Consider the following 15,661-nt stretch of genomic DNA (forward strand, 5'->3'; position numbering starts at 1 on the left):
TCCCACTAGACCGTAATCCCCACCTTAAAAGCCAAGTAATGGCTTCTCAGGCTCTACTTGTAACATTTAGTCTAGTGCCTGATATGTAATAGAGGTTCAATGAATGATGAATAAACAAAAACAATAATCAATGTCCTCCAAAAAAGTATAGACTATTTCACCTTTGGCATGTTTCAAATTATAATTTCATTTTACCATAAGAGACAAGATTCTAAAATCTCCCAATTTTGATCTAGGGTACAGAATCCCTAAGCAATCATATTCAAGACTAGGACATCTTATTTCCTGAGAAGCATTAGAAGAATGCCACAGAAGTTTGAGTTAAGAACCTAATCTATAACATATCATTTACTATGCTAACAAGAGAATAAGATGGTTCACAAGAATCTGCTTTTTCAAGCTAACACAATCTAAGGATGCATCAATAAAAGTTTCCAGATCAGGAAAAAAAGTTTCCTATGTGGTTTGGAATGTATCACTTTAATTTTACTCACTCTTTTATAAAAATAACTCCACTAGGACAGAGACTTTATCTTATTTTAAATTAATGTGGTATGCAACACCTGTAAGAGGACTTGGCATACAGTAACTCAATAAGTATTTATTCAATGAATGAATGTACATAAGGATCTAGCTTCAAATTAAGAGATGGATGAAAAACTTTTTCTAGTAGAAGCAAAATAACCAAAAAAGTTGTCCAATTACCTTTTTGCAAATCTGCTTCATTGTGACTTCCTCCAAGTTAGCACTGGCCAATAGTTTCTTTACTGTTTCTTTTAACTCTTCATCTGTCGGAGGTTTCTTCAATTTTTTAATTAAAGGTTCATCATCTGAACTATCCTCAGACTCACTTTCTAAAAGTAAGATATTTTATAAAACGTGAATAGAATTTTTCTTATATAGTAAATTAATATTTAAGATAGGTTGGGAAGAAGCTTTTAGCATATTCTCAAAGGAGCATGAGATACAAAAACAGTATAAATCACTGTTTTACAGGTTACCTATTAAAAATGCATTGAAAAATTGTGAGCTAGCTGGGCTCGGTGGCTCAGCCTGTAATCCCGCACTTTGGGAGGCTGAGGTGAGTGGATTGCCTGAGCCCATGGGTTCGGGACCTGCCTGGGCAACTCGGTGAGACCTCATCTCTACAATAAATCAAAAAAACTAGCCGGGTGTGGTAGCGAGCGCCTGTAGTTCCGGCTACTCGGAAGGCTGAGGCGGAAGGATCACCGGAGCCCAGCAGGTCGAGACTGAGATGGCCGGGAGCGTGCCACTGCACTCCAGTCTGGGCGACAGAGAGACTCCAGCTCAAAAAAAAAAAAGAAAAACTGTAAGCTATAAAAAACTGGTATATAGGTTGAATATCCCTAATCTGAAAATCCAAAATCTGAAATGCTCCAAAATTTAAACCTTTTTGGAGCACCAACATAACACAAGTGGATAATTCCACACTTGACCTCATGGACAGGTTGCAGTCAAAACTGTTTCATGCACAAAATTTAAATATTGTATAAAATTATCTTCAGGCTATGTGTATAAGATTATATGAAACACAAATTTTGTGTTCAGACTTTGGTCTCCTGACAAAGGTATCTCATTTTGCGTAAGTAACTCTTCAAAAACCCGAAACATTTCCAGTCCCAAGCATTTCGGATAAAGGATATTCAACCTGCACTAATTTTCCCCCAGTGTTCTTTGCAGTTGACCTGCTTCCCTCCCACACATAAATATTATGTACAGCATATATGCAGTATCTTCAGAGTTGCTGATTAATGTCATTTCTAACATACCTTTTTTGGAACTGTTTTGATTCTTCTTGGTGGTGCTGCTATCTGCCTTTTTAACATTAGCACTTTTTACAGACTTTTTACTTTTAGAAGTAACTTTCTGTTTAGGTTTTTCTCTTTTAGGTGTCTTTTTCGGTGGCTGTTAGAAAGAAAAGCAAAGCACACACTGAGATTCACCACTATCCCTCTACTTCCCCTACACCTTACCTCCTCAACGATAGAGAAAATTAACATATTTAATGTCAATTAAAAACTATTACTAATTATCAATTTTTGAGATGACTAATATAGTTAACTAAAAATTCTATCCCAATACAAGTCTAACAAATCAACAATCAATCACAAACACAAAAGATAGATGCCCACATTTATTCTGTACTATGAAAACTACATCTTCATTACCCTACTTAATCCCGAAAAAAATAGAGAATTATCTTCTCTTATTTTCTGTCTCTTCCAAACAAATCTAAGTTCCATGAGGACAGGGCTTTTTCCCACTATTATGATGTTCACAGACATATCCCTAATTCCTTAAATAGTCCCTGGTACACAGTAAGTGCTCAATAAATACTTATGACTATATGAGGAAACTAAGGCTCAATGAGGTTATCTTGTCCATAGTCACATTAAGAGGTAAGATTCAAATACAGATTTAATTCCGGAACTTGAATTCTTAAACACTAACTCATAGCTGATTAAACTAAAACAAAACATATACATATAGATTAAAATGACAGAATTACAGTTCATAAAGCAGCCACCCATGGTCTTATGCAGGGTCTATGAAATTAGAAAGCATTAATTCTTCATTTAATTATCAAAGGCAAAGCATGTTATTAAATCATCCAAAGATAATTTAAATTCTCACTTTCACACATGAAAGCTACTGCAAGTAACTTCACAAAATGCCTCTCTAAATGTTTTCCTCTCTTGATTTCTGAAGTTTTATCATTATAATTCTCTTTTATATATATATATATATATTTGAGTTGGGGTTTCAATGTTGTTCAGGCTGGAGTAGAGTAGCACAGTTATGGCATGGTGCAGTCTCAACCTCCTGGGTTCAGGTGACCCTCCTCAGTCTCCCAAGTAGCTGGGACTATAGGTGTGTGTGACACAATGCCTGGCTAATTTTTTGATTTTTTCTTTCTTACAGACAAGGTCTCACTATGTTGCCCAGGCGGGTCTCAAAACTCCTAGGTTCAAGTAATCCTTGTGCATTGGCGCCCCAAAGTGCTGGGATTATATGCATGAGCTGCTGTGCCCAGCACATTCATTTTTTAAAAAAAAGGACAGAAACACTGTGTTGAACCTGTCCTTCAGGTTGAAGTGTATAGACCAATCTGTTCCAAAAGTTAAGTGAGCTCAGGCTATTTCTTCTCAGTGTATTTTATTGGACCTTAGTGTCTGTCTTTTTTTAGAGATGGGGGTCTCACTATATTGTCCAAATGAACCAGAACTCCTGGGCTCAGGCAATCCTCCCACATCAGCCTCCCAAGCAGCTGACACTACAGGTGCATACCACCAGCATCACCACACCAGGCTGGAGTTTAGTGTTTGTCTTTCTTTTTGCTACAATATCATCACAGTATCCATCTATATTTATAAGTCCATTTTCACCCTGTACATGCTCAATAATAAAATCTAGTTGGGAACTAGCTAACCCATGTTATCAAAATGCTACTAAAAATACATTTTTAAGAGGTGTTAAGGGGCTGACAAGTTTCTAAAAGTAAGTCCTTAAGTCCATTTTTACTTATTTCGTAATTCTGAGATGTTCCAGATGTTCACTGGCTTATCAGTTTTCTATGACAAAATAAAATGTTTTAAATTTATTAAGTGACCCCCTCGTTCATATGAACTACATTAGGCTCTGAAAGGGAATACTAAAAATTCATGTTCTTAATATACTCAATACAGTGTTAATATACTTAATACACAGAATAAAATAATCACTATTATATATGATTTTTGGGTCAAAAGCTAATAAAATCTGAACTTGTAGGTACAAGAAACTAAGTTATCACTCAAAGGACTGGGAAGGGTGACCAAGAGAAACAAACATTATAAATATTATTACTTGAGCCCCATTCTAATTAGATACTTAGAATTAGACAGTTAAAATACTTCCAGAGTCTTTTAAGGCCTGCCATTAAAATTTTAGAAGGCACACAAAAAAACGGCATCATTTTAAATCCTGCAAATTTGGAGCAATAATAGAATGACAAAGCATAAAGAGTTACAGTTATAGCTAGGTGCAGTGGCTCACGCCTGTAATCCCAGCACTTTGCGAAGCAGAGGTGAGAGGATTGCCTGAGCTCAGGGATTTGAGACTGGTCTGAGAAACATGGCGAGACCTCATCTCTATAAGAGATAAAAAAATTAGTCAGATGTGGTGGCTCATGCCTGTGGTTCCAGTTACTTGGGAAGCTGAGGTGGAAGGACCACCTGAGTCCAGCAGGTCGAGGCTGCGGTGGCTGTCAGCATGCCAATACACTCCAGCCTGGGTGACAGAGTGAGACTGACTCAAAAAAAAAAAAAAGGAGTTACAGCATCAAATAAAGATCAAGCCATCTCCATAAAATTTACTTCTGGACAAACACATAAACAATTAAAACTACCCATCTTTCTATATTTCACATTTTCTGTAAGAGGTAATGCTTACAGTTTTTTTCTAAATTGACAACCGGTTTGTTATCTATTAACACAATTTATAAAAGACTACAAATATACTTCACAAGCATCATAAAAGATATTACATAACAGCACAAAGAGAGCTCAATAGTGGGTTCTTGAGGCAAACTGTCTGATTTCAAATTCTAGCCCAGTATATCTCTGAGCTCTAATTTCTTCATTTATAAGATAAACAACAATCCCTATGGTTTTATGAGAAATGCATTAAATACATGACAGTACTTTTATTGGTACCTGGCACATAGTAAAAAATAATTATTAGCTGTTATGTGTGCTTCCTTTTAAAAAGTGAGCAATGCTTTCATTATGCAAATATAATTTCCTCCAGTAACTTAACAAAAGTTTATACGTGTTCTTTATTATTATTATTATTAGTGTAGAGACAAGGTCTCGTCAAGTTGCCCAGGCTGGTCTCGAACCCCTAGACTCAGGCAATCCTCTTGTCTGTCACCCAAAGTGCTGGTATTACAGGTGTGAGCCACCACGTCTGGTTGACTGATAATGAATTTTCTTTTTTTTTTTGCGTTGGAATATCACTCCATCACCCAGACTGGAGTGCAGTGGCCGCTCCCGGCCACCGCAGCCCCGACCTGCTGGGCTCCAGCAATCCTTCCGCCTCAGCCTTCCAAGTAGTTGGAACTACAGGCGTGCGCTACCACGCCCGGCTAATTTTTGATTTATTGTAGAGATGAGGTCTCGCCAAGTTGCCCAGGCGGGTCTCGAACTCCCAGGCTCAGGCAATCCGCTCACCTCAGCCTCCCAAAGCGCGGGATTACCGCTGAGCCACCGAGCCGGGCTATAAGTGTTCTTTAAAAGCAAGACTGGCTGGGTGTGGTGGCTCATGCCTATAATCCCAAAGCTTTGGGAGGTCAAAGCAGGAGGATCACTTGAGACTAGGAGTTCAAGGCTACAGTGAGCTATGATATGAACATGCCACTGCACTTGAGCCTAGGCGACAGAGCAGGATTCTGTTGTCTTCTTTTTTGGAGTCTCACTCTAGCCCAGGCTGGCGTGCAGCGGCATGCTCACAGCCACCACAGCCTCGACCTGCTGGGCTCAGGCGATCCTCCCACCTAAGCCTTCCAAGTAGCTAGAGCTACAAGTGTATGCCACCATGTGTAGCTAATTTTTTGATTTATTGTAGAGACTAGATCTTGCCAAGTTGCTCAGGCTGGTCTCAAACCCCTGGGCTCAGGCAATCCTCTTGCCTCCGCCTCCCAAAGTGCTGGGATTATAGGCATAAGCCACCATGACCGGCCCAGGATTCTGTCTTTAAAAAAAAAAAAAAAAAGGGGCAGGGCAAATATACAGAATGCAAACTATAAAAACAGCGCGATAAAGTTAATATTCGATTACCAATACATTCTTATGTTATTAATATAAAGATACCTATAATGGTATTTATACAGAATTTTACTTATCTTTAGTAACCAGTTGTCAATTTTTCTGTGACAAACTTTTTTATTATAGGACTCTGTAAAATATCTTTTGTAGACTGATTAGTGTTGACTTGGGAAACAGTGAAAGTTGCACAATGAAACAACTCATAGCTAGGGTTATCCTGGGCAGAGAGGCAAGATTACTGACAAACTTGCATCTTATGCTTTTAGTCTTGAAGGTGTTAATAACTAACTCAGCTGCCCTGAAGGTAAGTTATAAGGTACAGGAGGAATAGGTAACTTTGGAAAATGAGGACATCTCAAAGGACATACCTTGGTTTTGGGTAATAGAAAGTGACAGTAGGAGAGCTGAGAAGGCAAGCTAAACCATGCCTGCTTTAATTTTACGTGAACTTTCAAATCTTTACTACTTTCATTTCTCTTCTATACTTAGGGAAATCCCACTCATGATTCTAAACCCAGCTTAACAATTACCTCCTCTAAACCTTTTACAACACCATCAATTTGATTAATCCATGCCCCAATTTATCTGCACTTTGTGGGAGGTATTTGTGAAGCAGTGAATAAGAACAAAGGTATAACAGCCAAACTTTCTGGTTCAAATCCTGACTCTGCCATTTATTTTGCATTTCTAGTCATATCACCCTTCCCCATGCCTGTTTCACCTGTAAAAATGTAGTTAATTAATACTACCATGTTGCTGACCTTAACACTTTTCCCCTCATTTTCATGTGACATTGGGGTACATTTTATGATTCACATTAAAAAAAAGCCTTACATGCATTGTAGGTTCTATGAGCAATGGCCGTACCCATAGAGTTGTTGTGAAGATGAGTAAATACATATAAGGCAGCAAAGAAAACAGACATTTACTAGATGTCTATTAAACAGTAGTTATTTACATCTGTTTTCCCATTACACTGTAAGGGTTGATCTGACAATCTTCATGAGAACAGTAACTGACTCCACCCATCCCCAGCAACCAACAGTGTCTGGCTTACTGTACCTTGAGGTTAAAAAAAAAAAGATAGTCTTTGTCTTACTTATTTATTGCTTGGTTTCCAGCACAGAGCTTAAAACTAGCTATGAAATTATTTGGAAAATTAAGGTCAGAAAAGATACCTGGGAATTAAATAACTTTTAAAGATCTCTTCAAACCCTGAGATTCAATTTTATTAAAATAACCCTGCTTGCTAAGACAAAAACCATTTTCTGTATTTCTTGACGTTTAGTATCACTGTCTTCTGGTACAACTTACCTATATAGATTGTACATTTAAGAGGGGGAGAAAAAGGAATGTTAGATGAAATCATCAAGGGGAAGGCTGGGCACCTATATATTTTCTTGAAGCCCCAATGCTGACTCATCTATCTATACCACATAAAACGAAAAGTACATTTACAGCCTAGATCTGTCCCCAATATTTTCTGTAAAGTGCCAGATAGTAAATATTCTTGGCTTTGCTGGCTACATATAATCTTTGTTGCATATTCTTCACGTTTTGTTTTCTTAACACTCATTTAAAAAAAGGGAAAACCATTCTCAGCTTGTGAGCTATAAAAAACAGGCCACAGGCTGGATTTGGCATATAGGCCACAGCCTGCTGATTCCTAGACTAGATTATGAATTACTGGAGATATACATAGAAAAGGCAGGAACCAGATAAAGCAATCAATAGGATAATTCTTCAAGTTATAAAGTTTATGTTCACAGCTTTTAGTTTTAAGTTTTGATAAGCAGCAGTGGCTTTATGCTAACTTTTCTTAAGTTATTGCCTAAAATCCAAATCTCTCCCTTGAAGATACAGGAACAAGAAGCTTTAAAAAGAGTAATACGATAGTCCTCCCTTATCTAGTTTTTCTTTCCATGCATGGTTTCAGTTGCCCATGTCCAACTGCAGTATGACAAATTTAATGGAAAATTCCAGAAATAAATAGTAAGTTTTAAACTGCATGCTGTTCTGAGTTGCATGATGAAATCTCCCACCATTCTGCTCCATCCTGCCCAGGATGTGAACCATCCCTGTCCAGCGTATCCACACTGGAGACAGTACCCACCCATCAATTTTAGTCGTTTAGTCACTTAGCAGCCACCTCAGTTATCAGACTGACTGTTACGGTATCATAGGGCTCGTGTTCAAGTAACCCTTATCTGACTTAGTAAGGCTTCAAAGCACAGGAGTAGTGACGCTGGCAATTCAAATTTGCCAAAGAGGTGCCATAGTGGTTCCTTTAAGTGAAAAGGTGAAAGTTCTTGACTCAAGGAAATTTTCAAAAATGGTATGCTGAGGTTGCTAAGATCTATGGTAAAAACAAATCTTTCTATTATGAAATTGTGAAGAAGGAAAAATAAATCTGTACTGGTTCTGCTGCTGCACCTCAAACTGCAAGTTATAGCCACACTGCATGATAAGTGCTTACTTAAGATGGAAAAGGCATTGAATTTGTGGGTAGAAGACATGAACAATCAGCAACTGGGCTTGGTATGATCTACAGTTTCAGGTATTCACTGGGGGTCCTGGAAAGTATCGCCTCAGATGGACAGACTACTATCTAGAGGAAGCACTAAAAAAGAGTTTAAATTTATTATATCCTCAAGTACAAAAATGAGCATGTACACCTCATCTCTCCTGGAGTCAAGACTAAATGAGATGCAATATGTGAAAGTACACGTCACATCGATTTTTGACAGTTTCTTCCTTGTGTACCCATAAATGCTTACTGAATGAGTGGTACTACTCAGGAAGACTGTCAGTTCCTAGAAGACACAGGACACGTCTCATTTTATTTCTCTCACTTGGCAAAATGCTCAGGTATAGAGTCAAACCATCATTTTGAATGAATGAGGATGAAATCTGCCCTCAAAGGTTGTATTAGTCATATAGTGCCCAACCTCATGAGCTCTCGGTAGTCTGTCTCCAACCCACATTACTCTAGTTTCATCTCTCACTGCTCTATTGCTGGGCATGACTCAAAACCACAAACAAGTGTGTTAGTTAGAGGCACCCTACCTTGCCTGCTCCCCATCTTTGTTCCCTTGTCTAACTTTCCTCTCTGCTCCCAAAGTCAACTTGAATTGGGGGTACTTCCACTTCTCCCCAGTCCTTTCCTCAACAGAGGAGGAGTCTCCTTTTGCAACCCTATAATATTATCAAATGGCATTTGTATAGAAAATACTTTCTATAACCCCAACAGCATTTAGCACATTCCCAATTTACTGAATTGTGCAAATAAAAAGTTGTCACATTAGCAATCAAGTACTGATCTCTGTTTCAAGTCTCTTTTTAAATATCCTGAAAACTTTAGTAACTATAGTAAAAAGATTATGATACAATAAAGGAAAAATATTGAGGGTACTAATAGTTAATATCTTGTAATTTAATCAAATAGGGGCCAAGACTGAGTCTTCTAAGAGAATGTATGGGAAAAATATCAGGTTATAATTTGTCAAAAAAGAATAAAGAAAAAGCTAGTTTCTAAATTGCCATGGCATTTATCTTTCCAGAGTCTGCTTTGCTAGTTCTAAATATCCTACAAGTGGTTCAATCGGGACCATCGATATTTTAGGTATTTCTGATGTGCTAAAGGGGAACAAATAAAAATTAGCAGCTGCCATTAATTTCAGAGAGTACAATGTACTATAATAAGTTTTTAAAATGTAATATAAATTTTTAAAAATGTGAAGCAGATTTTCCCTGTTTCTGATAACCATGAAGGTACAGAATCAGAGAAATTACATAAACATTTTTTAAGGAAGGAAAAAAAAAACATCTCGGGAAAGTAAGGCTTACCTATATTTTATAGGCAGCAGGGCTCTTGAAGGGGGGTCTCCAAAAAAGACGCCTGTCACAGAGCCAGAATTCTGTCCTCACAGCAGAAAGGTTGTACTGGGTGAACAGACAACAAAATAAAAATTAGCTTAAAATACACTATTCTTTTAACAACTTGGCTGAGAAAACTCAGAGTGCCAAGAAGAAAGAATGTGCAAGTCTAGATATAGTTCACAAAAGCAAGTTTAAGTCTGAATGGATTTTATTACAGTGACTCTTCAACACTGCCTTCCAACAAAAGGTTTAAATAGTTTATACAGTTTAATAATTTCTCTGATCAAATTATGAGATGAGGAAATTTCTTAATCTTTTAAAACATAATTAAGGACTTAAAAAACTTTCTTATTCACCTTCCTTCCTACTCTACTAATCTCTCAAATGGTCCAAACAGGTGATTTGACAAAAATTATAGCTGACAGTTTCTGTGATTTGGCAAACATTGTAGGATGGCTCACGCAACCCACTTTTGATCTGCCTTCCTCTTATAAAGGCAGAAATACTAGTACCTGGATCTCACAGCTTCCCTTGCAGATATATGGGCAGATGACAAATGCTGGCCAGTGCCATGTATTTGGAGATCTCTTATAAGGAAAAAAAAGTCAAAACATCACTAGGAGAAAACACTTTACTCCTCTTTATATGAACATAGAAACAATGTCTAAAGGTAAAACAACCACCTTGTGATGATAAAGTTAAAGGCCACATACTTAACATGGTAAATCGGGAAGCCATGGTAACCACATCCTTGTTATCTTTCTTGAGCTGTTGTTTAGGCCCAGAATTGCCTGCCTGTAGGCTTTTTACCATAAAAGAAAATAAACTCCTGTTCCGAACATTATCAGCAAGGTTGTGAATGATTTCAGCAGAAAATATTCCTGATACATATGGAAATATTCAGATAAATTTGAAATACTCATAGTCAAACTCCACAAAGTTTGTTTTACACTTTCTAGAAATAAGAGTGTGCTATTATAAAAGCACTAGTAAACAAAAACTAAAGAAAGGTATTAAAGTAAGATAAATTAGGCCAGGTGCTCACACCTAAAATCCCAGCACTTTGGGAGGCTGAGGTGAGAGGACTCCTCGAGTCCAAAGGTTCAAGACCAGTGTGGGCAACTTGGCGAGACCTCATTTCTACAATAAATCAAAAAAATTAGCCAGGCGTGGTGGCGCGTGCCTGTAGTTTCAGCTACTGGGAAAGCTGAGGCTGAAGGATCTCCTGAGCCCAGCAGGTTGAGGCTGCGGTGGCAGTGAGCATGCCACTGCACTCCAGCATGGGCAACAGAGTGAGGGGAAAAAAAAAGAAAGAGTGAGCTTTTAAAGGATCTAAAAGACTATTAAGAGCTGTTTTCTCCAATGAGCACCGTTTCCCCATTCTTTTTCTGTACTCTCAAGTAATTTCTCCATGCCTCAGGTTAACATCTGTGAATAGCACAACAGGGCATGGTTAATCTCAATGGCTAATTTTAGCAATCCTTTCCTAAATAGGTTAATTCAAAATGGGAACCAGTTGATTTTCAGAATCAGTTTAAATAACGAAACATGTTTATTTTCTTATTCTCTCATTTTAAAGAAACTTCATCTACCAGTTTCTTCCTAGTTCCCAATTGCTCTCCTTCTACTTCCCTAAAAAGGCAATGTCCAAGAGCCAAGCTGATATGGAATCTCAGAAAGGGTCTTTTAAAGAATTACTAGCTGCAGAATTGCCACTGCTGTGCACACCCCTCCTGTTCACTCCAGGCACACTCGCTTCCCACCAGGCAGTTCTGAGCCCATACCTCCTTTCCTCCTGTCAGCCACCAAAGACTCGATCACCTAATGAGCCCAGCTTGCCATGGATGCCAGTATGATTGAAAGTGGACTTAATGTGACTCTCACCGTTTGGCTTTTCATGCACAGAAAGTACGAAGCATCACTGGGGAGAAAGGGGAGTTGGTTAACAGGATCCACAAGGAGAGTGGTATGTGGATCTACATCTCAGAGGGGCATTTTCCAACGAAAATCATCACTGACTAGCTCCACCAATGTCATCTTTAAGGCTTTTGCTATGATCACTGACAAGCTGGAAGAAGATACCAACAGCTCCATGACCAACACCACAGCAACCAGCACATCCCCAGTCACCCTGAGTTGTACTAGTGCTGGTCACTGAGAAAGGTGGTTATAAGATCAGAGATCTGCGAGAGGAGGGGCATGCAGGTCCCAGTGGCAGTGGACATGCTGCCCAATTCCACTGAACGAGCCATCACCATTGCTGACATGCTGCAGTCTGTCATGGAGTGTGACAAGCAGCTCTTCCTGACCATGCTGGAGACACAGTCCCAGCAGCTGTAAGGGAGAGTAGGGATTGCTCCATACTAGCTTATGTCAGTCAGCTCTCTAGTCATCTGCAAGGGTAGCCACAACCAGTGCAGTGACACTGCAGGCAGACCTCTACCACTCAAGATCTGGAGGGCCGCCTCTAGATGCCTACTGACAACACATGATTTATCTGCTCCATCTGGCCAAGCTGAACCAAGTGACAAGACAACGAACGGTCTTACTTTGTCCTAACACACGGTAGGACTGTATTCACAGGAATTGACTCCAGCTCTCCAGAGGTGACAAACTATTGAGCAACTTCAGATGCTGCCACTCAAACCATCCGTACACTCACCATTCCAAATAACTTAATTGGGTGTATGATCAGGCACCAAGGTGCCAATATTAATGAGATCTGCCAGATGTCCAGAGCCCAGAACAAAATTGCCAATCCAATGGAAGTCTCCCTTGGTAGGCATATCACTCACTGGTTCTGCAGCCAGAATTAGTCTGGACCAATATCTAAAGCCAGTAGTCCCCAACCTTTTCTGGCATCAGGGACCAGTTTTGCAAAAGACAATCTTTTCATGGACCAGGGGTAGGAGGAAATGGTTTCAAGATGTTTCAAGAGCATTAGTTACTGTGCACTTTATTTATATTATTACATTGTAATGTATAATGAAATATATAGCATCACTGCCTCAGCTCCACCTCAGATCATCAGGCATCAGATTCTCACAAGGCGTGCGCAACCTAGATCCCTCACATACACAGTTCACAGTAGGGTTCACACTCCTTTGAGATTCTAATGCCATCAATGATCTGACAGAGGCGGAGCTCAGGTGGTAACACTGATGGGGAACGGCTACAAACTCGCTCACCTGCCACTCACCTTCTGCCGTGTGGCCCGGTCTAATCAATGCCAGGCTTTCCTCTGAGAATGGGAGGGATGCAGCTAGTACAATGTAAATTCTCTCATAACCTCTCTTGCTGTTTTTCCATGATTCAACTGTGTAGTTTTTGGTCAGTAATTTCAGATGTTAAAAAACTTGTAAGTGTTCATTTTCTACACAACTTTATTGTCTGCTAAGAACTTAAAAATCACATTCTCTGTTCAGCTGTTAATACCAGAATCCATACTTCGTTTTATAAAGCTTTCTCGTTTTTAGTTTTGTTTTAGATTTTCTGGCTCATGAATTTTATTTGTCAATAAGAAATATAAATGTGGACGATTAATAAATTTCAGTTTGGTTCTATGTCAAGAATTTAAAAAATTGTTTTTTAAAAATAGAATTACAGTATCCTCTTTTGAGTTAATCTCAAGGAAAAGTATTACAAGATTGCTGTGAATTACTCACTGTGTATCATCGAAACAGAGGTACAGGTACAAAAAACCTCAAATGTTTTAGCAATTACCAGCTAATACGCTAAATCTGCCATATTTTGTTACAAATGACTTTTTAAAAAACCATCAATTCTGTCTTAATTATGTGGATTTCAGTGATTTCATTTTCATAATAATGAACATCCTACTCTTCCACACAGCTGAAGTTAAATATGAAAGTTAACAGGCAAACAAATATTATTCAACCGTACATAATCAGCTAAAGGGCCACTACAATTTGAACTGAACTTCGGCTGGAGTAAGATTTCTGGCTTCAACAATATAATACAGATATTTGTACTACAGATTATAGCCCAAAATATTCATTTTACAGAAAAAACTGAAAAAAAGTAAAATTAATCTGCCTAAATTCAGTTATTTACTCCAGGAAAAAGAACAAGAAACTGATCTTAATGAAGAGTCTTTACTTATCAAAGAATATTGAGGAAATAAATCAGGAGATAAACATGGTACCCCCCCACTGCCGATTCAGAGTCTCACTGTTTCACCTAAAGTACAGAGGTACACTCACCACCACTGCAGCCTCAACATGCTGGGCTCAGGTGATCCTTCTGTCTCAGCCTTCCAAGCAGCTAAAACTACAGGCATGTGCCACCATGTCTGGCTGATTTTTTGATTTATTGAAGAGACAAGGTCTCGCCATGTTGCCCAGGCTGGTCTCAAACCTGTGGACTCAGGCAATCCTCTCCTCTCTGCCTCCCAAAGTTAGGATTACAGGTATGAACTATAGCGCCCAGCTCACAATAACTATTGATTTAGTAATTTTCTATCAAAAAAAAAAAAAAATCTAAGGGCAGTCCATAACTTTTCTGATTAGCCTGAATCTTAGAAAAAAGGTCCTTTCATAGTAATAACTAAAAATACTTCCACTTATGAGGTCCCTGACAAGGTGCCACACAGCTGAGTCTTCATAAAATATTAGAATAAGGAAAAACAAAATTACCAGATACACTGTTTCTCTTGCTAGATGTACCTTTCAAAGGCAATTAGAGCCTTTCATAGAAATGGAAGTAGCAATAAAAAGTTGAGAAGGATATTGCTACATTTAAAGAGACTTCTGAACAATAAGAATACCTATGCTTGCTAGAGGAACATTAACCAGAAAAAAAAAAAAGATTTTTCAGTCCAAACTTTATTGAAGTTAAATTTTATAAAGTCTGCCAATACTAGCACAGACAGGAAAAATCTCTTTAATAGAATGATACAGCATTTATATTGTGATATCATATACTTAACGTCTGGAAAACAATTTTTGTGCTTTCTTTTCTTCCTCCATGGATTCTCATCATTTGACCTGGGTTTCAAGCAGCAGATCCTAGATTATGACACTGTACTTCATAAGGTCTTAATTTATAGTGGGAAAATTCCACTTGCGATTATTATCCAGGAACCAATATGTTATAAATTAGATGTTATCTGCACACAAAGAGTTCAACTGACTCTACTTAGAACTATGGGATAACAATCTGGAAAATAAATAAGAAAATGAGTATAAAGTACCCTTATTTCTAAACCTGTATATTGGTAATGATAGGAAGATTAGATTTAGAAGTTGTACTCGTCATAAAAGAGCCACCTTATTTCTAATAGGTACAGCAACTAATACATAGTACATGTACTAGGCACTGTTCTAAGTATTTAAAATAATTCATTTAATATGACCCTGTGAGGCTGGTATTATCACCCCATGTTACAGATGGGAAACTGAGGTATAGAGTTTAAGTAACTGGTCCAAACTTACACAGTGCTAATCCAAAATAGAGCTAGGATTTGAACCCAGTTTCCAAAGCCCATGCTCATAACGATAATGTCTCAATGAAAAATTTAATGTTTATATTCTATGACACCTCATGCTTTAACTCTGTCCTTAGAAAGGGTTTAGGAAAAGGTAAATAGCAAATAGTAGACAAACAAATATTTAATGAATGAGGAATACTATTACTTTTAAAATTGTCGCTATTATACATGCACATTCAAACACATTTCCCTCCCAGATATCCAATCGATAAAAACCTTAGTGCTCAGATTACTCATCTTTCATGCCAAACATATAGGTATTTATGAAACACCTGCTAGTTTTATAAATTTTGTTTTCTTAAATTATGAAGCATTTCATAAGAGCTTTATAGAAGTCTTTATAAAATTTGACATTAAAACAAGCATGAATTTTCAAGCATGAATACATGAGTTCACTACATCTTTACTCCCTCTAATTCAACATTACTCAATTACAGATGATTCTCAC

General features: G+C 38.0%; 1 protein-coding gene across 2 annotated transcripts in view; it reads right to left on the minus strand.

Moving 5' to 3' along the window:
• Nucleotides 1-15,661, minus strand: part of DEK (DEK proto-oncogene) — a 33,883-nt gene that overhangs the window by 5,271 nt on the left and 12,951 nt on the right. For both annotated transcript variants that reach the window (XM_008056549.2, XM_021711597.1), the window contains exons 7-8: nt 1,791-1,926; nt 706-854 (exon numbers count right to left, since the gene is read on the minus strand). In XM_008056549.2, the coding sequence (XP_008054740.1) occupies nt 706-854; nt 1,791-1,926 (285 nt within the window). The remainder of the gene's footprint in view (nt 1-705; nt 855-1,790; nt 1,927-15,661) is intronic.

The sequence above is a fragment of the Carlito syrichta genome, unplaced genomic scaffold (genome assembly GCF_000164805.1).
Source record: "Carlito syrichta isolate Samal-C Ts95f unplaced genomic scaffold, Tarsius_syrichta-2.0.1 Scaffold302395, whole genome shotgun sequence".
Classification (NCBI taxonomy): Eukaryota; Metazoa; Chordata; class Mammalia; order Primates; family Tarsiidae; genus Carlito; species Carlito syrichta.